Below are 24,966 nucleotides of genomic sequence, written 5' to 3' on the forward strand. Positions count from 1 at the left end.
TGGTGTAACCAGTGAATTATAAAGCAATAATAAAGCCATAATAGGCACTTCAAGTGTTAATAAGAAGGAATACAAAGGTAACATAATGTTAATAGAGAAGTACCATCCACCTGCCTGATTATTCTCTCTCTTCTTCTTGGTCATTCTGAAAACATGTCGCTCCACTGTCAGCCAATCAGGTCTGCCTCTGACTTCTATAGATATCATGATCTGAGTGACTGAGCATCTTGATCATTATCTCTCAGCTTATAGTGAATCTCATTTTAGTGCAAGTAAATATAAATAGCAGAAACAGCAGAGGCCGATGTCAAAATATGAAATATTGTAGAATCTAGATAGAAAATACTGGTCTGGTCAAGTGAAGTCCTGCGGAGATGGTGCCTATGTGAGCTACGTGCTAATTAATCTGCAAAGGCAGCCTGATCTAAGATATACGATCAGATGAGTGAAGATCTGCTGTGTCATTTTGTCGTCACTGTGTGCTTTTGGAAAAACCTTCAGTTCTGATGAAATGTTGCCATTTTTTTTGGTAGCAATGAGGAAGCTGAAAGTCTGCACAGGTAAAATGATGAGACGGGAGAGATTACACCTCCCTCGTTCTGCTTTGGTCCGTGGATGGGAGGAGGAAGAGGAGGAGCATCGTAACACCGCTTTTTGAAGGACGCAGAGCTGCGGTTCGGAACCGGGCTGAGAAACCATATCCAGTCGGTACCGGTCCTGGGTGGAGATGTAACATCCCGGATGTAGGGAAACAGCGTTCTGTAGTTCTACGTCGGGCATCAGCAGCCGTCGCACACACACACGCGCAGCCTACGTATTCAAATATGATGTAGCCGAGACGCACTGGCTGGACAGGCTCGTGAAGAGAGGTCGCTGACGGACTGTGCGTAATGCTGAGTGGACAGCAGTATTTCTCTCTGTATATTCCAGCCCAGACGGGCTATTGACAGGAGAATTCGCACTCCTTCTGCAGTGCCAGCTCGCCATTACAACCAGATGCTCTCCGCCGGACCGGACCCGTTCAGTTTCATGCCGTCCAACCCGACCGGAGCCTGAGCCGAAGGATGCAGGTGAAAAACCAGATCTGCACCGAGCGGAGCAGCACCGACGACCCGGAGCAGGATGACAGCGAGAAGAAGACCTCGTGTTTTTCCAACATCAAGATCTTCCTGGTGTCGGAATGCGCGCTCATGTTGGCACAGGGCACCGTGGGCGCCTATCTGGTGAGGTTTTTTTTTCTCTCTACCTAACAGCCGCCGCGGACACAATGTTGTTCTGACGGGAACGTCGCATCTCGGTGTATCTCAGGTAACATCGGGTTAACACGGCGCCCTTCAAACCGGCACAAGGCAGGCAGTGAGTAACTATGCGGTGCCGCCGCCGATGCGGTTAATAATGATATTATTCTGTTCGCATTAGAATAATCACATCCTCCAGCGGCCACGGGACGCGGCGCTTTCACTGATTGATGACTTGCTGCGTATTATCCATCAGGCCTATGCACCATCTGCATGACACAAAGCGCGTCACAGCGACCGTAGGCTCCACGTTGTTGGTGGAGATTTTTTTGTTATTGTTTCATGTATGCGTATGTGGATGGTCTGTTGTAGAGCAGGTTACGAAACGCCGGTCAGGAGGTCCATCCGACCACCCGGCTCTGCTACATCCTGCACCCGTATGCCTCAGCAATGCAGGAGGCCTTTGACACTGGAGGAGATAGGCCTAGCAGATGACGTGATCACCACAACAGAAGCAACAATAGCTTCTCTTGTATTTACACTGCATTCCCCAGTGACAGTTTGTATGAATTGATATCTTTATACTGATGTCAATATACGAGATAAGTTGTATTCCATAGATGAACTGATGGGTCGAATGAGTTTAGGAGCCATTTCATGAAATTATCCATTTCATGCAAATTTACTGATGCTGAGGTGAAATTAAAGCATTCCCCTAACACCAAACACGTTAAAAACAAACATATTTGATAGATTTAGATAGGCGATTAATGAATTTTGAAGTGCAATGTGTGTAATGTCAGCTGTTTATTGTGTGGCCAAAGCCGACCACAGCAGTCGTTAGTATCTGTGTGGTCTACCTTCATTAGTCAGATATGGCCCAACCAGTTATTGTAAATCTGTATAAACATGAAAGAAGCCTCTTAAATCAAGATTATTATTTGCCTGATCAAAGCCAAAGCCCCTGACAGCTGTCAGCACAGTCTTTGTACGATAAATAATAGCACATGCAGACATGGGGCTTCATTTTATTCTTCACGAGGGACACAACTCTTGATAAAGAACTCATCTACACATTCATATCAGCGCAGTCTAGGAAGGCAGTTAAAAAAGAGGCAAGGTCAAAGGTCAGTTTCTTAATCAGATCAGACTATTATATTGGTGCAGCTTTTGTGTGCTGGTTTGGGCGAGAAAGAAAAATGCCTAAATTGTATCAAACACGGTCACATCTCCCAGTGGAGAAGTTGAAATGGAGACATTGTTTGGAAAAAGATGCAACTTGCCAAAATAAAAGTTCTTCCATGTTTTTTTGTTTGAGACTGCAGCTCTTGGCAGGAACACAACTGAGCTGGTTTTAATGTGTTTTGCACCAGTCCCAAATTTAAAGTGCATAAGTGTTTACCTTGAAGACTGCAGTGGATCTTCCTCCTCTAAACCAGCATCCCAAACCAAAAGTGCACCTTTAGCAAATCTCGCTGCAGACAAAAGCACTGTAGAAGCACTGCCTGTCCTCTCCTGTATAAAATATAGTTTGTCATCATCTTTTACTCCCTGTCTCTTTTTTTAATTCTGCCACTAAGTTGGTTCACATTGTACATTCATTCTCTATTCTTATTTTTTCCAGTAGCACATTGTTTTCTGTTTTTTTTTTTACAAATACATTACAGTAACTTACAGTAACTTTGAAAGAGGACAAAGCTATAATGACTGACGGCCATCACTGTCAGCAGAGAAGCACCTGCATATCAACCTTCCAGGGCTAAGTCTATGTACATCAAACTGAAATGGTGAAAGGTTTTCTCTAACAATTTGTATTGTCTGTAAACATTGGAGGGGATTGGACTAAAGCATCTAAATCTAAAAGGTGTTAAGCGGCTGTTCTCCATCAGCAGCCATCACACATAACAGCGTCACACATAAATCTTCTCGGACCACAAGAGTAAGTCTTAACCCTGTCGTTTAGCCTTGGTGACCTTTGAACTGTGGCCTCTCAGCTTATAACATCAGGGAAATATGAAATACAACTTTGTAATATTTGTAAGTGAACAGTGGAGACAGTGTGTGCACGGAATGTTCAGTAGATTAAAGTAGTCATTTAAAATAATGGTTAACAGACCGTCTAGTGCGTCAGCCCCACACATGTACTGTCATGTGCTTTTTCTCTCATAGTACAGTTATTAGGTAAGATTAAGAGACACTCTTCAATTGAACTCTAACATATAGACCCTTTTACAGCCAGTGTCATCAAAAAATATGCCTGTGAATGTTGGCAAAGGAAGCAGCGTTTTTGTCCCAGCCATCCAGACGAGTTAGCACGCTTTAAACATCGAATTAAAACTGTTAACGGTATCAAAATATCTGGTTGTTGCATGTTTGCTTTTCAGAGTTGATTTTCCAACAGCGGATTCAAGTTCTACAGAATTCCGACAGGATCACAACCTTTTCGGAGAAACGGGTGTTTCAGTTTAACGAGTGACCGTGTTAACTGGTGACTTTCGGTGGCACGTGTCTGTGGTTGCTCGTGGTAACTTCTGGTCACTTGCTGATGTGTTCTACACACTCACCGATGTCACACAGATCTGACATTTTGTTAGGCTGCAACCATCTTTGGTGGTTAATGCACTTGCGTAGCGTCACAAATTATTGCTCTCTGCCATACTTCTGTTGCCAAACTGAGTGTGCTCACTTACATACGTCCTCATTGTTTACGAACTTTAAAATGATCTAAATCTCTGATTTGTTATCCTGTTGATCAATTACTCAAGAACAAAGGGGTCCAACATCTTAAATGTTAGGATTTTTTAGCTTTAGGGGCTTTTTCTGTACTGTTAGGAAAAAAAGAACATTAAAGTCGTCATCTTAGGCTTTAGGAAATTGTGACTTGAGGTACTTGTTACAATTTTCTGACATTGTATAGAAGAAACAATTCAACAGTTAATTGACATATTAATGGTTAATGAAAATAATTGCTAGTTGCAGCCTTTTTGAAGAAATTGTCTGATTTTGCAGTGGAGTTTGGAGGATAAGCAGGATAAGCATTAGGCTATAGAAAAATGAATGGACCATGTACACAATCTCTCTACTTTCAGCTGCATAGCCATGGTTTAATGCTCCTTTTCATCTGGAATAACTTCAAGAGGTATCAGGGCTCATACTGTACCTTCTGCTGTGGATGAATGATTAATACAAGTTTAAAATAACTCCTGACCAACCTTTTACCGCCAGTCCTGTAGACGATCCGGCGCACATTTGATGCAACGAGCCACTTCATCACTTGCACACCCAGAACACAGCTGGTACGACGCGTTTGTGTCCGTTTCATAATTAGAACAGCTGCGTGAGGCTTTCTTGCCTCAAGCCACACACATGCACACATTTCTTTTCCTCAGGTCGGCATCAGGCTAGCCTCAGGGTTGTTTTGTGGGGAAGGGAAGAAGGAGACGTGTGAGGATGAAGGTGTTGGAATTAGAGCAGGAGCAGCTCAGCTACTGTGTGTCATAAACATGTTGCTGATGTTGGTTCGAGTGGCAGATGGCCGGCGTTTAATGAATAGCACCTGAATCTCAATGCCTCGCTTTTAATGTTGAGCACAAACATTTAAATGTAACGCAAAATATATCGTAATTCATACTTCTGACAGATTTGGTACAGCAATTATTAGCGTAGAAACAATACATTATTAATTGCTGAATATAAAATCAGGTGTATAAACCTGCACTAAAGAAGTTAGTGGGTTGGATGTGATGTCATTTAAAATCCGAAATGCTAGTTTTGAAATGACTAACACTTGCTCGCTCTCTCTCTCCCTCTGCCAGGTAAGTGTTCTGACCACTCTGGAGAGACGCTTTAACCTCCAGAGTGCAGATGTGGGCGTCATCGCCAGCAGCTTCGAAATCGGCAACCTGGCGCTCATCCTGTTTGTCAGCTACTTTGGCGCCAAGGCCCACAGACCCCGCCTGATTGGCTGCGGCGGGATCGTCATGGCGCTGGGGGCACTGCTGTCGGCCCTGCCGGAGTTCCTGACTCACCAGTACGAGTACGAGGCCGGGGACTCGTGGCACGCTGAGGATGGCAGGGACATCTGCTCCAACAACTCCAGGTCAGAGAACCGAGACTCTGGGTTTAAATGTGGCAACAGAGCCAACACCAACATGATGTACCTGCTGCTGATCGGAGCCCAGGTTCTGCTGGGCATCGGAGCCACACCTGTCCAGCCTCTGGGAGTGGCCTACATCGATGACCATGTCCACAGGAAGGACTCCTCGCTGTATATAGGTGAGTAGCACTGACCAAAACACATAAGCTGTTAGTGACGTCTGTGTTTATGGCAGTTGTTGTTTAGCGTTGTCTAGTACGTGAACAAACTAATTTTTAACACAACCTGAACAGAGCACACCAAGTCACTAGTGTCAATAAATCAAAAGCTTTTTGCTCTCTAGCTTCCATCATTGCGTGTGAGAAACATGATAAATATGCTGTGGTTTCATGAAGCAAGCAACAGACTCAGGTTTAGAATCACAGACAAAAAAACAGAAGAGATTAAGAAATAGTTCCACATTTTGAGAAAATGATTCGGCCTAATGGCCTGTTATAGGATGAGGAGATTGATACCACACGTATGTATGTACACTAAATATGAAGCTAGAGCCAGCAGGCAAGTAGCCTCCCTTAGCCTAAAGACTAGAAGCAGGGGCAGCTAGTCTAGCTCCAGCATCTAACTCCCTTTAAAACCACATCTTGTCGCTTTTACATTTCTGTTTATGTAAACATTTATTTAATTAGTCAAATTTGAGAGGTGCAGGTAGAAGGATGTTTTTAACTTTGGAGAGAGCATGGCTAGCTGTTTCCCCTTGTTTCCAGTCTTTATGCTAAGTTAAGCTAATCGCCTGCTGGCTCTATATCCACATCTAGCGCACGGACACAAGGGTGGTATCGATTCTCTAATTTAAATCTCGGCTTGAAAGTGAATATGTGTACTCCCCAAGATGTTGAACAATTTCTGTAATGTTGTGCGTTCGGCCGATGACCTAAGCCTGAGGCGCCAACTAGGCTCTAATATACTGTTTTTGAAGTATGAGATTGGGTGCAAATGCCAGTAACACCAGTTGTCTGTCCCTCCACACAAGAAGATGGAGCGCACGGCTGGATTAAAATAAATAAGCAGACATTAATATTGACTGTGACGTCCAAAACAACCACAACACGAGCCTTGGCTATGCTAAAATTTTAAACTAATCAATGAAGAATATTATTTAAAACAGGGTTGAGCAATAAAAAAAAGCAGAAAAAACAAAGATCTTTGATCCCTGAATGAAACCACATCTAGCAACAGTTTGAGTCTTCATGCTCTTATATTTGGCTGACTTGGCATTCCAGTTAGCTGGAAGTAATAAGAAACAAAGGCTAATGGCATAATAGAATCTGTACAATCACAATGTCTATCAAAGTAAATGGGCTGATTATGTTGGCATGATTGAAACATGAAACATGACTGTGACATTAATCATTCACCTGTCCTCTAGAGCAGGGGTCTTCAACGTTTGTCAGGCCAAGGACCCCCAAACTGATAGAGAGATGGAGCAGGGACCTCCGACTATATATATTGTATAAAATTGTGTTTTATATAAAATTGGGCCTAGTGCCATGTATAAACATACCTCTTTATTGTGCATTAAATACTAAGCTATTCAAATAATACACAGGTTGATATATTCATGTTTTTATTTTAAACATGTGAAGGCACAGTGAGTAGGGCGGCCGTGCCACTGCCATTTATAAACATACCTTGTTAACTGATACCAATGCCAACATCAACATTGTCTGTCAATTGCATGATAATCATGCATACGAGCTGTTCAAATTGACGTTTTCATTTTAAACATAAATGTGGAAACGAAAATGAGTGATGGCCTATTAGTGCCACTGCCATGCATAAACATACCTGTTGTCTTGCATACAATACTGAACTATTAAAATAATGGACAGATTCATGTTTGGGAAAAAAAAATTGGCTGTCAGGAGAAGAAATAATTCAATAATAAGAACAATTGAATTTGAAAATAATTCATCTACCATTTGAAAGCACTTATCAGAACAATTTTAGGCATACTGTATATAGGGCCCGAATAAACCTATTTTATTTTTTTCCACATTCCAATTAATGTTTTTCCACTTTGTTTGTTTTCCGTTTCTATTTTTCTGAATTGTGTTTTTTATGATTTAAGCCCATTTTGTCATCAGAAAAAAGGTCTAATCATGTGGCGGATGAATACAATTTCAACAACTCATATGAAAGAATTCAATCTTTAGTGACCATATGGTGTGGAAATCATAGGGCACCTACCTATAGCTCTTTATGTAATGATACTGACCTCGACTTAGCCTTCATGCTAGTGTCTCAGCCTCTCATGTGCTCCTCAATCACTAAATCACTACCAGCCCCAAAGGTGTGGGAGGAGCAGGAAAAGTCTAAAAAAGGATCAGTGTGGATTATTATCTTAATTCCAAGTAGTTCATGAATCACATATCTGTAGTCTTTATAAGAACCGCTGATTGCTGTGGTGTTACCACAGTCGACTTACCAGATATCACTTGTCAATCAGAGCGTCCGGTCATGTGTCGACTTTGTCTGTGGTCCGCCGCTGGTCCCAACTACTCTCTACTACTCTACTACTCAGTCTTTGATTAGTGAGTGAGGAAGTGGCCATTTTAATCAGGAACCTAACAATAGTAGTCTACGCTCTCTGCCTCTCCTCTCCTCTCCTGTAGCACTTATCGAGACACAGTTTGTGTGATGCGGGGATTTTCTTGTACTTGTGCCTTTATCCTGTTTAGTAAATCTAACTCATAGATGCAGGTTTGCTTTCAATGTATGTTTATAGTTTTATGTCCAGATCAAAATAAGAATATCTGATTACATTTTTCGGGGGAAAAAAAAGAAAGTTAGATACTCTCCTATTACTGTATGTCATTATAGGAGATGAGACAGGTCCAGCAAGGTCCAGATTCTGTGATACTGCATTGCACAGTATTGACTTGGTTTTATCCCGCCCCGGTAATGAGTTTGGCCAGTGGATGGAAATGTCCCTGGCTATTAAACATGTTAGTTATGTGTGAGGGGATGCATGAGTCTATCAATACTTGGGCTAGTTTATGATCTTGTTTACTTAAGGCCTTGTGTCATACACTGCCATGCTGCTCAGTTTGTAGTGGCTAATGAATGCCATAAGTATTATGATACAAAAGGACTGCACATTTAAGGTTAGAAAGTCTTCTGAACAGGAGATTACAAAGGATAATTTATTTGATCGAATATTTTCTTCATTGATGTGGTTGACGGGGAAGTTCTCAGTCTGATCCTGTCCTTTCTCACCCAAGTGCCCTCGAGCGAAGCGCTTTATTCCCACATTCGTTCGGCAAGTTTTCAGCGGTCAGCAACAGAGGACTGCAGTTATACTTACAGCAGAAACCAAGAGGTCGACATAACACACATTACAGTCAGTCTGCCAAAGTTGCCAAGGCAACAGTACAGAGACAGGCAGCGGGGCTCTGTGCCGTTCCTGCTCGTCTCACCGCTCAGCGACCTGCTAGTAGCAGAGCTCCATCTGGGGAGATGGACAGACAAAAAAAGACTCCCATTATTACAAAAGTAAGGAATATACATGTAAAAAATAGTTTTTTTGTTCTTAGTCTGTAATTAGATCTGATAATTTGGAGTATTTTCGCTTGCAAATAAAATGCAACTGTGGTATGTTAACAGAAATTAAAAAAAAAATATTATCGGCCATTGTTATAGACTCTGAAATTCCATAATCGTGCATCTCTTCTTATTGCAGTTCGCACTAAATTGCAAATTTTACAGCTGAGTAAGACATTCAATTATTGTATGATAATGTACACTAGTAAAACCACCATCACATTAAAACCTTGAAGAGCTGATGCAGCAATACGTCAAAGCTCAGCTGTAGTTTATTTTATTGTGTAAGAGTTCTTGTGCTGTCCTTAAGCTCCTCTTCTTGTGGATTCATCAGTTTGTCCTTATGGGAGGAACAAAGGCACTAAAACAAGATAAAAACACAGCCTTGTTGGTTACCATGTGGCTAGTTGCTCCTCCTCACAGGCTTCTCTGTTCGTCCTTGGCTAGTTGCGGCGTCTCTATTTGCGTTTCAGCGCAGACCTCTTGCAGGGTGAGAAGGCCTGCGGTTTGTTCTGTGCATGCTTTGATCTGTACAGTCTCTGTCAGCAGCACTCAGAGTGGAGGAGATGAGGGAGGGAGGAGATGAGGGATGGACAGAGGACGGAGCAAACAAGGCTAGCACAGAACCCAACAACCCACCCTACCCCCCAGCCTGGCGAGAGGCCAACTCATATCAGATGCCTGATGTTCGACATTACACTTGATATTTCTTTGCTGTTTTAGAAAATTGAAGGGAACTCACTACGTTTTTCTGATTGTGATGCGCTTGTGCTGCATCGCCCCGTTATAATGTAATAACCCATTAGCACAACTACACATTTACCATCTCTAAAATTGCCTATTTTTTCCATTTGTAAAATAACTTAAAACGCATATATTTTCTTCCTGCTTATGCTTCTTCCAGTCTTCTAAACAATTGCATTTCAAATAAAGTTTAAGGTTCTCCTTTTTTGCTACAGCATATAAAGTAGATCTGTGTTGTAAATTACACTTCAAGTTCTTTTTTGAGAAAGAGAAAAGACCACTAAACATAAAGTACAACTGAGGTTAATGGGAATTTAATTAGTATTGCAGGTATTTAGTCATAAACCAAGCTAGTGGACAACTTGACATTTTTACCTGATGATGGCACTAGATGAGAAGTCAAAAGATCACCAAAATTATAAAAAATTCTCCCCAAAGCCACAAAATGTTAACCTGCTAGTGGCGCTAGAGGAGAATTCAAGGGACCACCAAAGTTAGTAGGATTCATCCTCTCGGGACCATGAATGTCTGTCATGGTCATCCATCATATCAAGATCGACCAACATGGCCGACAAACTAACAATTTAAAGTTAGAATCTAAACTTTCCGCTCGGTTAGAGAATGAATAACTGTGATTTCGGTTTGACTTTAAGAGTCAGAACTGTCCGTAAGTATGAGTCTGATTGTCTGTTTCTGTTAGTCCTGTGATGGACTGGATCTGACAGTCCAGTCAGTTGACCAAGGACATCTCTTAACGGCAATCCTCAAAGAAATACCACCATTTATTCCTTTCTTTTTTGTTTTGACCTTCTTCAGCTGTTTGTAAATTTGCAAACATTGCATTTTGGACTGAGATTTTGACTCAGATTTGACATCACGGCCACTGTTCTATGTCCTCAGTGCACAGCGCCCTTTGCCAGTCCACAAGGAATCGTCTCTTTCATAACATCCCCCAAGCTTCTTTCTTTGACACTTACAGATAGTCTATTATTCTTTTCTCCACACCACCCACTCTCTGCTCGCAGTTTTCTTTTTTCTTTTTTTTTTAAATCAAGCCAGGCATATTGATCGTCATGGTTACATCCTACAATGTGACTGCTGCATCGTCCGTTGTGGCTCTGGAATTGTTTGGAGCCCAGTCTCCACACAGTGCATGTATGTTATGTGCTGCTTAGTATGTCTGCTTCTTCCTTTTCCCAGTTTCAAGGGTGGTGGCCTTGTTTGACGAGCTCGACGTGTGGAAACACGGTAACATTGTAAGAAAAACCCCCTGAATAATGCAGCGGGACAGAGAAGCAGTTAGGAGTAGTTTAGCAAACATCTAACCAAATGCTTAAATATTAAAGTAGCAGTTGTCGACGGGGCTCGCTGACAAACCAGATGATAAAAGGAGTGACTGTTTTGTTATGGGCACTTCACATGGATCAGTACTGCCTGAATGCCAGATTGAGGACTCTGGGAATACTCGAGAGCAAACCAGCAAACAGTACTCAGGTGTCGTGGCACATGTCCTCCAGCATTCACCTGTCTCGTGCTGTATCCTGTTCTCTCTCAAATGTTAAGTAGGCTTTCACTCAGTGTCCAGAACTCTATGTGTGTGTGTTTGTGCGAATCAACGTGAGCAACAGATCTAGCAGCTGACTGGTAAAAATTATTTTTTCAGTTATCTGGCCATCAGATCATTGTGCCATCTGGCAGATAAGAGGACAACAGACATAGATTAAAAAAAAACCAAAACGGTACTATTGCAGCAGTGATACAATGAAGAGTGAGTGAGCGTCCTGCCACTGTGAGGCTTCACTTAGGCACAACAGCAGAGCTTTGATCTAAACGCTTATGTCAGCATGATAACATGAGCACGAAGACAATGTTACCTTGCTGATGTTTAGCTGCTATTATATTCACACTGTTCACCATCTAAGTTTAGCATGCTAACATTTGCTAATTAGCACTTCACAATTAAAAGCTGAGGAGGCAGGTTTGGACTAATACCTAATGATGACACAAAAGGAGAATCAGTGGATAATTGAAGTTATTAAAATGGCCGCATATAACCACAAATGTCCACCTCATAGTGGTGCTATAAGTCAGGGGATCACCCAAGTCATAGGGACTCATCTTCGGGACACTATGGGTATGTGTGCCAAATCTAATGGCAGTCCAACCAATAGCTGTTGAGATATTTCAGTGAGGACGAAAGTGGTGAACCGACTGATGGACCAACAATGCCATCCAACAGAGCCACTCTGCTCCTGTGGCTAATAGAAACTGCAGCACCTTTAGTACATGGACAATTGGCCATGATGTTGAGTCTGTGTGTGTTTGTGTGTGTGTGTGTGTGTGTGTGTGTGTTTGCGCATACAGTATATATCCATGTGTGTGTCCATGTCTCTTTAATATTTAAAGTCTTGACCTCCGGCTTATATGACCAGAAAATGGCTTCCCATAGAAAGACTAACCTGCTCCAGAGCTCTCTTGACTACAGTGTAATGTCCGAGCCAGATTGTAATTGGATTATTGATTGCTGTCTGCTGCGTGACTGATACCCCAGACAAACGCAACTAATCCTCCCATGTATTGTATCGCTCACAGAGCCTCCAACAGAAAAGCAGCCATTCAATTACAGTAATCATGCTCTGCGCCATTTTAAAAAAAAGAAGGTGTTTACAATAATATAGCCCCAAATCGTTTCTGCTTTCCATCCCAATGAGGTCCAGTGTGTGGTGCTGTGCAAATGTTTGTATCTCGCTAAAGGAAGATGTAAATATTTTTCGATACAGTATACAGTCAGTCTATATGTGAGCACCACAGAAACACTACACAGTTTAGACTCAGTAGGCCGCTCAAAGGCCGTCAGTTTTTTCTATTTTTTCATGTATTTACGTTTGTCTGTAGTCTCAGAAAAGCAACTTTGTCTCTTTTAAAATTACTCTTTGAAGTCAAAGTTGAGCTATACAAATGATTTGTCAGTGGCACTATCAGCATGCCTCGAGGGATGGCCTGTCAGCTCACCGCTTCGGTCCGGACTGAAACATCTCATCAACTGATGGACTGCCATGAAATATTGTGAAGGCATTCATGGTCCCCAGAGGATAAATTGTACTTTGGTTTTTGGTGAGCGACTGTGGCTCAGTGGTAGAGCAGGGTCGTCCTTCAATCAGAGGATCTATCGTCATACTTTTTCTAACATTATTTTATCAGCTGTTGAAATCGCGACAAACCAACATGACAATGCTGTTACACCGTCTCATTATTATGTGAACGCAGAAATGCACCTCAGGCTTGCTTAGGCTGGACAACAACAGGAACATTTTAAGGTCTGCAGCAGAGTGCTAAGTAGCAGCAACAACACAATACAGGACTGTAAAGCACCGTAACCGATAGTACACAACAGCACAGTAAAGTAAAAGAGCATTGGGAGCCAGAGGGGTACGGCTCTGCAGCCGCTGGGTCAGCTTCTCTCTTCCTGCCTCATATCTTAGCCGCTATTCATCGCCGTAATGCGTGTAATGAAGCGCTGTGAGGCTGAGAGAGTCCACTGCAGCAAAATGTTTTTACTCCAGTGGAGTTATTACTCTTCCGCCGTAGGACAGCAGAGGAAGGAATGGACGCTGACTCAGCACACGCTGTCTGCTCAGACCGGCCCAGGTTGTTTTATATATGCACCTTTTAGGAGCACCTATGCCAAGATACAAAGTGCCAGTGAGTGAACCGTGCCATAATGTGAGTCTGAGTGAGAAATTATTCATGTGCTGGCAGTGTGACCAGGTGGAGGAGCCCTGTCTCATACAGTATGACCTTGTCTCTGCTGCATTCATTGCAGCTGGGTACAGAACGCAGGCATTACCATCACGTTAAGTCCCTTCTGTTTTTTATTAGATTAAAGGAACAATATTAACAATAAAAATGACCAGGTGACTACGGAGCACTGAATACATTGTATATATTGATTTCTGTTGTTTTTCAAAATGAACCCTCTACAAATCTGTTTACCGCTTGTTACTTTACTTGTTTCATCCCTGCTGTTAAATACACACTTAGTCTTCAGTAAATTAGATCCCCATCTAACTACTTTTAGATCAGCTAATAAATTGGGTAATATTTATTGATCCACAGGAGGAAAATTAGGAAAATTAGAGTAGAAGTATATACAGAATTGACCAAAATAGCTCGCTAGAAGAAGACGTTAAACCAGTATTACAGCATTTAGCATTTACCATTACGCTGGGAAATAAAATAACCAATATATATAACCGATCAAATAAATTAACTAATACAATGAAACATTTTAATTATAGTAATACATTATGGACACCTCCTTTCTGATTTCTAGTGAAAATGTGTGGAATTTGGTGTGTTTGGGGACTCGTGCCCTCATTCTGTCTGTGGGTGAAACCTTAAATTGGTTTTGGCACTGTGTGCAAGAGGTTTTGAATTGACTGTGATATTTTTGAGGCAGTAGTTTGTGTTTGTGTTGGATATGATTGCATTGTAAGATGTCTGCTGAAAATGAGCAGGATTGCTGGACTGTTCTATTGGATTGCAATATGTGTAACGCACACTGTTTCTGCTCTTTTGTGTGTGTCCATGGTATCATGTGATCTGTCACAGTGGACTTAAACCACAAAACTGACTCACCATTTAAAATCATAGGATATTTAATATAGTAACAACATATTTTTTTGCAAGGATCATAGAGTATTATAGATCCCATAGTTTAATACATTGTAATAATTTTACAATGCATTAAAACCACTTATAATGCATTATAATGGGATGATAAGTTACTTTAAGTGGTCATTGTTTGCTTTAAATAAAGTTAAAAGCATAATTGAATTTATGCAAGAACAAAAAAAGATATATATATTTTTGACTTTACTTCAAGCTTAGCTTAACTTAATTTATAATTAGCGGTGTCACCACTCATGAAGTATGATGATACTTGACCATATAAACTTATTTATGTGTCATGATTATTGTTAAAAGTCATTATGGATATTACTATGATTATACAGTGCTGTAAGCAGATTATAACACATTATATGTTTGTAATGCATTGTAGACATCATCATAGAAGATGGTGTTACCAAATTTCCCCCTGGCATTATTTACTCCTCATATTTTCATAACTAACCATCCAGTTAACCGCCAACATGGCTGATATCTAGAAAGCTTTTGGCTTGACATCACTCCTTGTTCTTGTTTGTACACGTGTGTTTGGGCTGTAATCAATGTATAATTGGACTTTTCATATTGAAAGCAATATATTCAGGACAACTTTAATAACAATACTAGGATTTTAGGAACAAAATGTCATGTTTAGGCCAAGTTGCAGAATATATACAGTATTAAAATCACTTAGCTACACAATTTCACAGAACGGAAGGGCTGTTACATCCTTTACAAGCTCTCAGTTTAAGTGAAGAGTCTCTACCAGCCATTTCCAAATGGCTGGCTCAGACAAGCTGCCAGAGTTTTACATGGACATCTAAGTCATCTCGAAAGCTTTTCCCAGAGTGTCGGTACTTTAATAAATGATCCTGTGAATTGTGCCTTTCTCTTACAGTTACTTTCAGTCATCTAGGTTCACGTGACGCTGTGGCACATAGAGCCCGGGTCTCTGATGCAAATTAAACTAATCTCCCATTAGTTTGTTGTCTAGCGGGAACGCATTACTGTACCTTTATTTTGTGCCTGTGTTCATTGTCACAGCTCTCAGACAAAGCAGTTAGAAAATATAGTCAAGAAGGATACAACAGCAGTCTTCTTTTTATTTATTTTTTATAGAAACATTGAAAATCCATTAAGGATAAATATATATATATATAAATAAGAAATATTTCATTGTGCGCAGCATCTCCAGGGCAGAGCATGTACTGCTAAAACAGCCCAGTGTGTTTGAGATGCGTGTCAGATTTAATTTAATTGAACCTGCACTCTTCTCTGCCCTTTTAAACCTCATGCAAAATCCTTTTATTAGACATTTTGGTTGGCTTATATTGAGATGGTTCGGGACAAAAAATAAACACGTTCATAAAACATCTGTGGCATTTAGTTCATCCTGTTTGCAATCGCAAGTTAAGAATTTGGTTCCAAAATAACATTAGCGTTGTTTTAAAAAAATGACTTTAGTGACAGAAGTATAGTTTAACTAATGGGGGATTTTCAAAAGATAATTAGAAACACAGGGGAGTAAAGTCCTTCAATACCTTGTTCTGACTAATGAAGAACTTGATGCAATCATATTTCCTTTTTCCAAAAAATGCACTCTGTAGTTTATATTGTTTTGGAGTGCAAAGTCTCCTTTACAGGTGTTTCTTTCTGTAGTGTTTCTTTTTTTAGTGTAACAAATGGTGTCATCACTGCTTAAATAAGCTCAGGATGATCACTCTGAACGGCTGGTTTCCCAGCTGTAAACCATTTCCCTGTACCTAATGCCCTCGAGGCATCAATCCATTGATATGTGCTGCTCGACTGTTGCTTTACTGAGGACAGCTCTCATCCTCGGCTACACTGAGGCAGAACTGCAATCATTGGAAAGTCAATGAATCCAAAGGGATTTACATGCGGCCTCTAATGAGCAATCAAAAGTTAAACCAATCCTTTGAAAATCCACCTCAGACACTTTTGTATTTATAATATAATAATGTATTTAGAAATGTGTGCATACATCATAACATTGTTGCAGTGGTTGCTGTTGTTTGCACCATTTTCTCAAATTACGACACAGTAACCTCTATTTCAACAGCACAATGTTGAAAGTCAGAGCAGTGCTAACATGCTCTGTAATTTCACAGGTTTAGACAAATTGAGGGGAAAATGACTGGGTTTTGGTCACATCTAATATGTAAACTTAGCACTGTATTAAACATTACTTACATTCAAATATACTCCCATACAATCATTTTTAAATCTCAAAAACACTTCCTGATGTATGTCCACAATCACAATAAAATGCATCACACTGTTATTCCTCCCAGACATTTTTTGGGATATTATAAAAATGTATATCAAACTAAATATTATCATTTTACATAATCATGTCCAATTTTCTTTCAGCATAGAGATACTTAAGAATCAGAAACAGTTTTATTGCCGAGCAGGTTTGCACATACAAGAAAGATACACCGGTGTTTTGGTGCATAGCAATAAACCCCATTTAAAAATGAACAGACATGATATCAAATATCAATATTTACAACAGAAATTTTTTTTTTAAATGGAAGAACTGCACAGCTGTGTGCACAGTCCTGCACACAAGTAGTGAGGAGGGGATGTGCAAAAGTTAAGCACACTTTCAGATATGAGTAAATAAAGTCCAATATTTAAATAGTGTATACAGTTTCAACTATAGGCCTACAGTAATACAAGTTGTACTTTTTGGTTAAAGCTCCGGTAGTTCATGGCAGCAAGAATGTTACTGGCCTTCAGCCGTGTCTCCAAGGAAATGGCCTGAGAAGTACCAACTGTAGACAACAGACCTGATGGGCGTCAGGCAGCTGTTGCTTTAGGATTATGAGCTCTCCGTCGTTTCTCACGCCACAACAAAGCTTAGCGGTTATTCTCCGTCATCATGCATGTTGCTGCTGTTGTCGTCAGCTGTTTCCCCTCGTTATAAGAGTCACAGTGAAGCTGGTTGTGCCCATAGTGACGTTTACGCAATATGGAGCTTTGGTGTTTTGTAGATGAGGTTGGCTTGGATTGGCTCTGCTTATGGGTTTATTGGGGAAAAAAAATACTTGAAAACTGGACAATGTGGTTGTGAAATCATCACAAAACTCTCTAGTCCATCTTTATTAATCCAACTGTAATAATTAGAGTTACTAATTATACATATTTGTGCTCCCTTTAAGACCCCACATCTGTCAAAAGAAATATGGATGTGGCTATTCAAGGCACTAGTCGTGAATCACAGTGACTCTGTGATTGACCGGCCCTCTCGGTCTCTCAGTGGGGAGCGGCCACTTCTGCTCTGGGCTCTTTTATTAGCGGTCAGGCTACTGGAGCTCACTTCTGTTGTTCGACTTACCACCAGCATGGATAACTGAGTTTTAGTGCCACACGCACACACGCGCACACACACACACACACACACACACACACACACACACACACACACACACACACACACACACACACACACACACACACACACACACACACACACACACACACATATATCCCTGCACAGTCTGCTGTTGCTTACTGGAAACCTCTCACCCTCTGGGCCAAAGCAGGGCAGCGCTGCTTTCAAGAGAAAATCAACCCGAGCTGCTGCATCAGTGGCTCCCCACCGCTCTCACACTAAGAACCCATTTCCTGCTTGATTATTTATGATCCTGCGGGATAATCTAGTCTTAGATCAATTACTCTGTGCAACCTATGAGCAGCATATTACAGTGATGTGAATAAATCTGCCAGTGGGAGACATCTGATTAAATTTAAAGTCCCTTGGCATGAATTCAGTACTCAATCTTTACTTGAATAGAATGCATTTCATTCTCGGTCAGTGGATTTAACAAGCAGAAGTGTGGTACCAAGCTCCATATTACCACATATTTAATAAAACAGGCTTCTGTAATAGTGACTTCACAGTTTTGATACAATGCTGCCCTCTGCTGAAGTACAAGGTGAAATACACTTACTCCAAGTCTTAAGCTTTTTCCTTTTAGTTTCTGGTTGATGGACATTCGGTAGATTTTAATTACATTTTTAATTAGGATTTTTATTATTTCATTTAGTGACATAAAAAAGACTACTGTGTTATACAGATGGATATTCACACAAATGTATCCTCACGCACAAATACGCATATACACACATGCACAAATATATACACTCATATAAATGAATAAAATAAATAAAATAAAACACCCAAAACACAATAACAGCAGGTATAAATACACAGCAGCAAATAAAAAACAGATTTTAAGAGCTATACATTAACGTTTACAAATTAAACAAAATTATAGATAAAAGAAACGTAAAAGTAATGATGTTGACTCTGTATATACTTAATTTAAATTGTTGAAGTATTCTGATGACTGTACAACTAAGCTCAGCTAAAATATACTTAATTACAAAAACTTCAATTTACTGCTGTTATATCCATTTAGACTATTTATGCTCTCTCTCCTTCTTTTTCTGTCTTGCAGGTATTTTATTTTCAACATTAGTGTTCGGCCCGGCCTGTGGCTTCATCTTAGGTTCTGTCTGTACCAAAGTCTACGTTGATGCTGTCTTCATCGACACCAGTGAGTTGGCAGTTGCCTTTTGTTTTTGTATTTCTTTAGATGCATCCTTGAATTTGTGTTAATTTCCATCGCAATAGTAATATTTGTATTGACCATAGTGGGAAAATTAAGAATACAAAAGAGATTTCTTCTGGATTCTAGTTTCTTCACATTGATCAGTGAAATTCGATGTATGTAACATCCTTCAACATCCCTCCTTTGTGGTAAATGTCCCTGCCTCTTGTCCAGGTAAGCTGGACATCACCCCAGATGACCCTCGCTGGATCGGGGCGTGGTGGGCCGGCTTCCTCCTCTGCGGTGCCTTACTCTTCGTCTCATCCCTCTTCATGTTCGGCTTCCCCCAGGCGCTGGACGAGCAGGACATGGACGGTGGAGGGGAGAGTGAGCAGGCCATGCTGCCTTCCTCGCTGACCATTGAGTACCAGGGCTCTAAACCCAACGGGGCCATTCATGGCTTCGATATGAACAGCGGACTCTCAGTTTGTGAGCATCTGAGAGGTAAAGAGATCAGAAGGGGGAGATACTAAGGAAAAAGGATTGAAGAGAAGTGGGGAATTTCCAAATGTAACATTAGATTTGCTGAATCTCAGAAGATATTCTAATTTGTCTCTGTCCTTCCTATCCCTTTTCTCCCTTTTCTTCTTAATTGACGCAGTAATCCCCCGGGTAACCAGGCACCTTCTCTCCAATCCGGTGTTCAGCTGCATCACGCTGGCAGCCTGCATGGAGATCGCTGTGGTTGCCGGCTTTGCTGCCTTCCTCGGAAAATACCTGGAGCAGCAGTTCAACCTTACCACCTCCTCAGCCAATCAGCTGCTAGGTAGGCGTATCATTATCTCGTCTGAGTGGAGGGCAAAACAGAACCTCCATTGTTCTGTTTAACAATCAAACAAAAGAAAAGAAAGGCAAATATATACCTCTACTAAGGAATCAACATTTTTGGAAAATACAAATCATTGTCTTTTCCTCCCCAGGTATGACAGCCATCCCCTGTGCCTGTCTGGGTATCTTCCTCGGGGGGCTGCTGGTGAAGAAGCTGAACCTGTCCGCTCTGGGCGCTGTCCGCATGGCCATGCTGGTCAACCTGGTGTCCACTGCCTGCTACGTCTCTTTTCTCTTCTTGGGCTGTGACACCGGACCTGTCGCCGGGGTTACTGTAGCCTACGGCAACGAGTAAGCAGGGAAACCAACTGATGCATATTTTGATAAACACGTTCAAGTTAAACATGACTTGCACTTCAAACATGCTAGACGCTAAAAAGTATGCTAAAATACTTAAAGTAATTTTACGGATTGCAACTTTCTTCGTTTAGTTATAGCCATGTAGCTATTATCGTTTCTGTTTACGTTGATATCTTGTGTATCAGTGCTGAATTCAAGAGCCAATCACTACCTTTCTTGTCACTATGATCAAGGTGATTAAGCTCGGAGGTCGTGTTCATGATTTACGGAGCTTTTCTCCATAATTGTGCATTAACAGTAACAGCACGGACGTTTACGCCGACTGAAGCGCTATTGTGTGGCGCGTATCACGTACCAATCTTTGGGCTGATGCTTACGACGTCTCTGCTGCAGAGTACAGACACCTGAGTTTACTTGATTTAAAGTTAGCAAACGTTGAGCTGTAGGCCTGTCATCACGGCCATGAGCATACACTGTTTAACTATATGAATAAGCTACAGTGTAGTAAGCTACAGTTTACATAAGTGCAAGGCAGGTGGCTATTGCTATGGTTCAAATTGATATTATATTATTAGGTATAACCAACTTTATGTTAGGCCTCCATATATTTTAATTATATTATATATTTTTATATTGACAGCATAATCTAATTCATTGTAAAAAGAAAAATGAGCTTGGATGTAGTTAAACTACTTTTGCCAAGTTTCTGTTGCTTGGTTTGCTACATTTCTCTGAGGGGGTGAAGCTTCATTTAATGTAGATTAACTAGGAGCTTAGCTCACTACGCTCTCCGAGTAGCTTGCCCAACACTGTTTTCTTCTTTTTTGTTTCCATTTGATGTGAGCATCGTACATATATGTGCTCCCCAAAATGACCTTTGACCTCCTCCATAGGACGTTGCGGTCCTGGCAGCGACCTGAGTCGGCGTGCATCAATAACTGTAACTGCTACACAGCATCAGTGAGCCCCGTCTGTGGTTCCAATGGAATCACCTACCTCTCAGCCTGCTTTGCTGGCTGCACCAAACCAGTGAGTGAAGCAGTCAACACTGACTGAAATGAGCTGTGTCATGACCACCTTTTGACACGGGAGAGCTCAAACCAAATGCCAGAGACAAGAATACATACATGCATACTTGCATATATACACTGTGCGTCAGGCCTGGTTTAGATAAAAAGACACATTTTGATCTAATTTCTTGTCTTTGTGTCAGAACCTGACCAGCTGCTCGTGTATATCCAGCACCAGTGAAGAGGCGGTGGCTTTACCGGGGAAGTGTCCGAGTCCAGGCTGTCAGCAGGCCTTCCTCACCTTCCTATGTGTGATCTGTGTGTGCAGCATGATCGGAGCTATGGCCCAGACCCCCTCTGTCATCATCCTTATCAGGTAAAGAGGCCTGTTGCTATACATGGTCTGCCCATAAGGGGGAGCTATTGACATTCTAAGCTGCTCAAATGCAAAATGATGGAATCACTTTAGTCATCTTTAGTAAAAAGACTTACAAAATACACAGGGCACCACGCATACAGTGTCAATAAACATTGTGCATGTAGATGAGCAGATCAGTATGAACATCACTCTACATAAATATATTAAATGATGCACATCTGACTATATATAAAACAATACTTTGGGTTTATTACAATTTGGGGGCTATTTTCCTCCTCTCTGCCATATGTCAATATAATTACATCGTTATTGCAAAATAAATAGCGTTGTACTTATCAATTTATATGCTGTGGTCTGTGTCATGTCGACATTGCTAAAAAGGAAGGCAGCAGGGGCAAGAACACAAACAGTGAGAGGATTATTCCTGTTTCTCAATAATAGTTTGATATTTCGGGAAATATGCTTTTTTGCTTTCTTGTCGAGAGTTAGATTAGAAGATCGATACCACTCTCGTGTGTACTCTAAATATAGAGCTGCAGTCAACTGAAGGTTAGCTTAGCTAGCATAAGGCTGGAAACAGAGGTAAACAAAATCAACCAGTCAGCACCTCTTAAGCTCCTTGTTTTCATTCTTTACGCTAAGCTAAGCTAAGCTGACTAATTGCTGGCTGTGAGAGTGGTATCAATGTTTTTATCTAACGCTCAACAAGAAAACAAATAAGCATTTTTCCCACAATGTCCAACTCTTCTGTTAAACGAACACCCATGTGTCATGTAAATGGTAAAGATGCCAAACTGTCTGTTGTACACATCCTTCACATTTTAAACAGTTACCACACCTACTGTATTTGCCGCAGTTATGTGTGCACAACATTGTTTGTATACAATAAGCACAAATGACCAACTTTTGGGGTTTGCTCACTTTCTGTTTTAAAACCAATTAAAGTGGAAGATGTCTAAACTGCTGGCTTGTTTACAATCTGTCTGATTTCAAACTTGGTTGTTGCATTGTCATCGTGTTCCCAGATCACAGCAGGAGCTGCTTTAGTGTGAACAATGTTATCATAACTTAAAGAACTGATGGCCCGAGTTACAGAAATCAGACTGACGGTTTCATAAAACGTACAAACCGGCTACTTGCCGCAACCTTTTGTTTTTGCCTCACCAGTACAAAGCGTTTATGCCAATTCTGTCTTTGTCTTCAGAACTGTAAGTCCCGAGCTGAAATCTTATGCCCTCGGAGTTCTGTTCCTGCTCCTGAGACTGATTGGTAAGAAATGTAGTATATATTGACTTTATATACTTCACTGTCATGCATTTATAACCACAGACAATGATTTGTTCTTCATTTGACTTGCTACACATTCTGTACTACACTGCTGTGGTCATGACATGTCCACTGTTGGCCTGTAGCTTTGCTCTGTGATCACCTTAAATGAACTGCGTCTGTCTGTGTCTGTTCGGATATAAAGGAAACTCAAACTAATATGCTTTTTGAACCTCTGACCTGCTGTCTATCCGTAATCCCCTCCCTCTTCAGGCTTCATCCCTCCCCCGCTGATCTTCGGCATGGGCATCGACTCCACCTGTCTGTTCTGGAGCTCTGTCTGCGGCGAGAAGGGAGCCTGCATGCTGTACGACAACGTGGCCTACAGGCACCTGTACGTCAGCATCGCCATCGCCCTCAAGTCGTCGGCCTTCATCCTGTACGCCACCACGTGGCAGTGTTTGAGAAAGAACTACAGGAAATACATCAAGAACAGCGAGGGTTACCTCACGCCCACCGAACTCTTCGCCTCCAATGTGACTCTGGACAATTTGGGCAAGGAGATCACCCAGAACCCAGCCAACAGGACAAAGTTCATATACAACCTGGAGGACCAAGAGATGTGTGACAACATGGAGTCTGTTTTATAGTGGTGGTCTGCACTGGAGCTCCACACTGGAGCTGAGGCCGTTAATGTGCGACTGATCTGACGTGCGATGTTTCCTCGGTGTCGTATCAGTGTAGAAGAATGTTCTCAGTAAGGGTCTTATCTTCTTCTCGCCCAAAACATCAGACATAATGAAAAAAATTGAAGAGACGTTTCCCCAAATGCTCTATATCCACATTGCACTTTTTACTCAAATACAGACGATCCAATCCGGTCAACGAAATTATAAGCTGACTTTTCTTTTCTTTTTTTTTTACATTTCCTTAATTCGACAGCAAACGTGGGGAAAGAAATGAGGAATTACACGGAATTACTTTGCAGTTAATGCATCATACCACTAATCCACCAAGACTCCCCTGAAACGCTCTTCTTTAGTTCAACTTCATTAACAGTTCAGTTCAAATTAGATTTATTAAGAGAACAGAGCTCCTTGAGAGGCAGACATTTTGGTCATTCATTATCTTTATTAGACAGTTTATTTTCCTTTAGAAGGAAGTACTTCTCAGGTCCAGATGCCAGATAGAAAGGATGACAGTCAGCACGGTTGTTCATCATTAGCTTATGCATACTTTAGCTATTGGTTGGAGTAGTTTTTCCAGACACAAAGTACATACGGTCTTAATTACTAAGCAACCCTACTACAGACTTATTAACAGACTTGTGTGTTCACTCACTCAATTGTCTAAGTTTAACACAACGAATTAGGGACAACAGATATGCATTGACTACAGAGGCCCATGTAGGCACACCACACAAGACGCAAAGGAGAACCAACAATTCAGCAACAAGAAATAGAAGTACAGGATTAAACATAATCCAGTAGTTGATACAAATAATTAAATATATAAAGTATTGGGCAACATATTACATCTAGGCGGCCCTGTTTCCTGGTTACATTGAGTCAAAATATATAATAAGTAAAGACAAAATACGAAGCCCTCTACCCCAAAACAAAACCAAATCATTTCTAACCAATTACAAAATAACTTAATACAGTGAGCAGAACATATTGGTTTTATCTTTCATTTTGTGCCACCAGTCATCTGACAAGATCAAAGGGTGGATATCCCATCTTGGAACAAATACTCTTCGGTTTGAGTTGATGTTGCACATATTAAGATTTTAGAAAATCTTTCTCAGTAGCTTTCAATGTAATTGGCCCATTCTTGTTGTAGAGGGCATTTTAGGACATTTGTTGAAGGTAGAGGAGTGTTGAGCCGGTATGTAACAATGATCCCTTTACTGTGTCATAGTGCGAAGTTTTGCTATGAATGCTGGACAAGATTCTGAGACAAATTGTTTTGTTTTAGAGTCACAGAACTGTTTTGTTTTTTACTTCAAACCATTTTGTCAGTCCTTACTCTGGCATTTATAGAAATAAGGTGCAACTTCCAAAAGTAAATAAAAAAAGAGAAGTCCTGCTAGAAGTTTAGCTGGTGATCTAAAAAGCAACGGACTGTGAGAGAGGATGAAAGAGTTTGGTGGCCCACCTATGAATAGTTGGACAAGACCTGAGCCGACTCAGTACCC

At 41.0% G+C, this 24,966-nt stretch overlaps 1 protein-coding gene across 1 annotated transcript; it reads left to right on the forward strand.

The window, feature by feature from the left end:
• Positions 1 to 1,064: 1,064 nt before the first annotated feature.
• LOC306699226 (solute carrier organic anion transporter family member 3A1-like) lies at positions 1,065 to 23,419 on the forward strand (the record flags this gene model as incomplete). Its single annotated transcript, XM_079163771.1, has 10 exons — positions 1,065 to 1,223; positions 5,054 to 5,513; positions 18,834 to 18,932; positions 19,161 to 19,430; positions 19,588 to 19,752; positions 19,907 to 20,105; positions 21,008 to 21,143; positions 21,328 to 21,500; positions 22,708 to 22,772; positions 23,043 to 23,419. 10 exons carry the CDS (start codon positions 1,065 to 1,067, stop codon positions 23,417 to 23,419), a joined length of 2,103 nt encoding a protein of 700 aa, XP_079019897.1.
• Between the last annotated feature and the right edge of the window lie 1,547 nt (positions 23,420 to 24,966).

The sequence above is a fragment of the Pholis gunnellus genome (genome assembly GCF_910591455.1).
Source record: "Pholis gunnellus genome assembly, chromosome: 1".
In the NCBI taxonomy this organism is placed as follows: domain Eukaryota; kingdom Metazoa; phylum Chordata; class Actinopteri; order Perciformes; family Pholidae; genus Pholis; species Pholis gunnellus.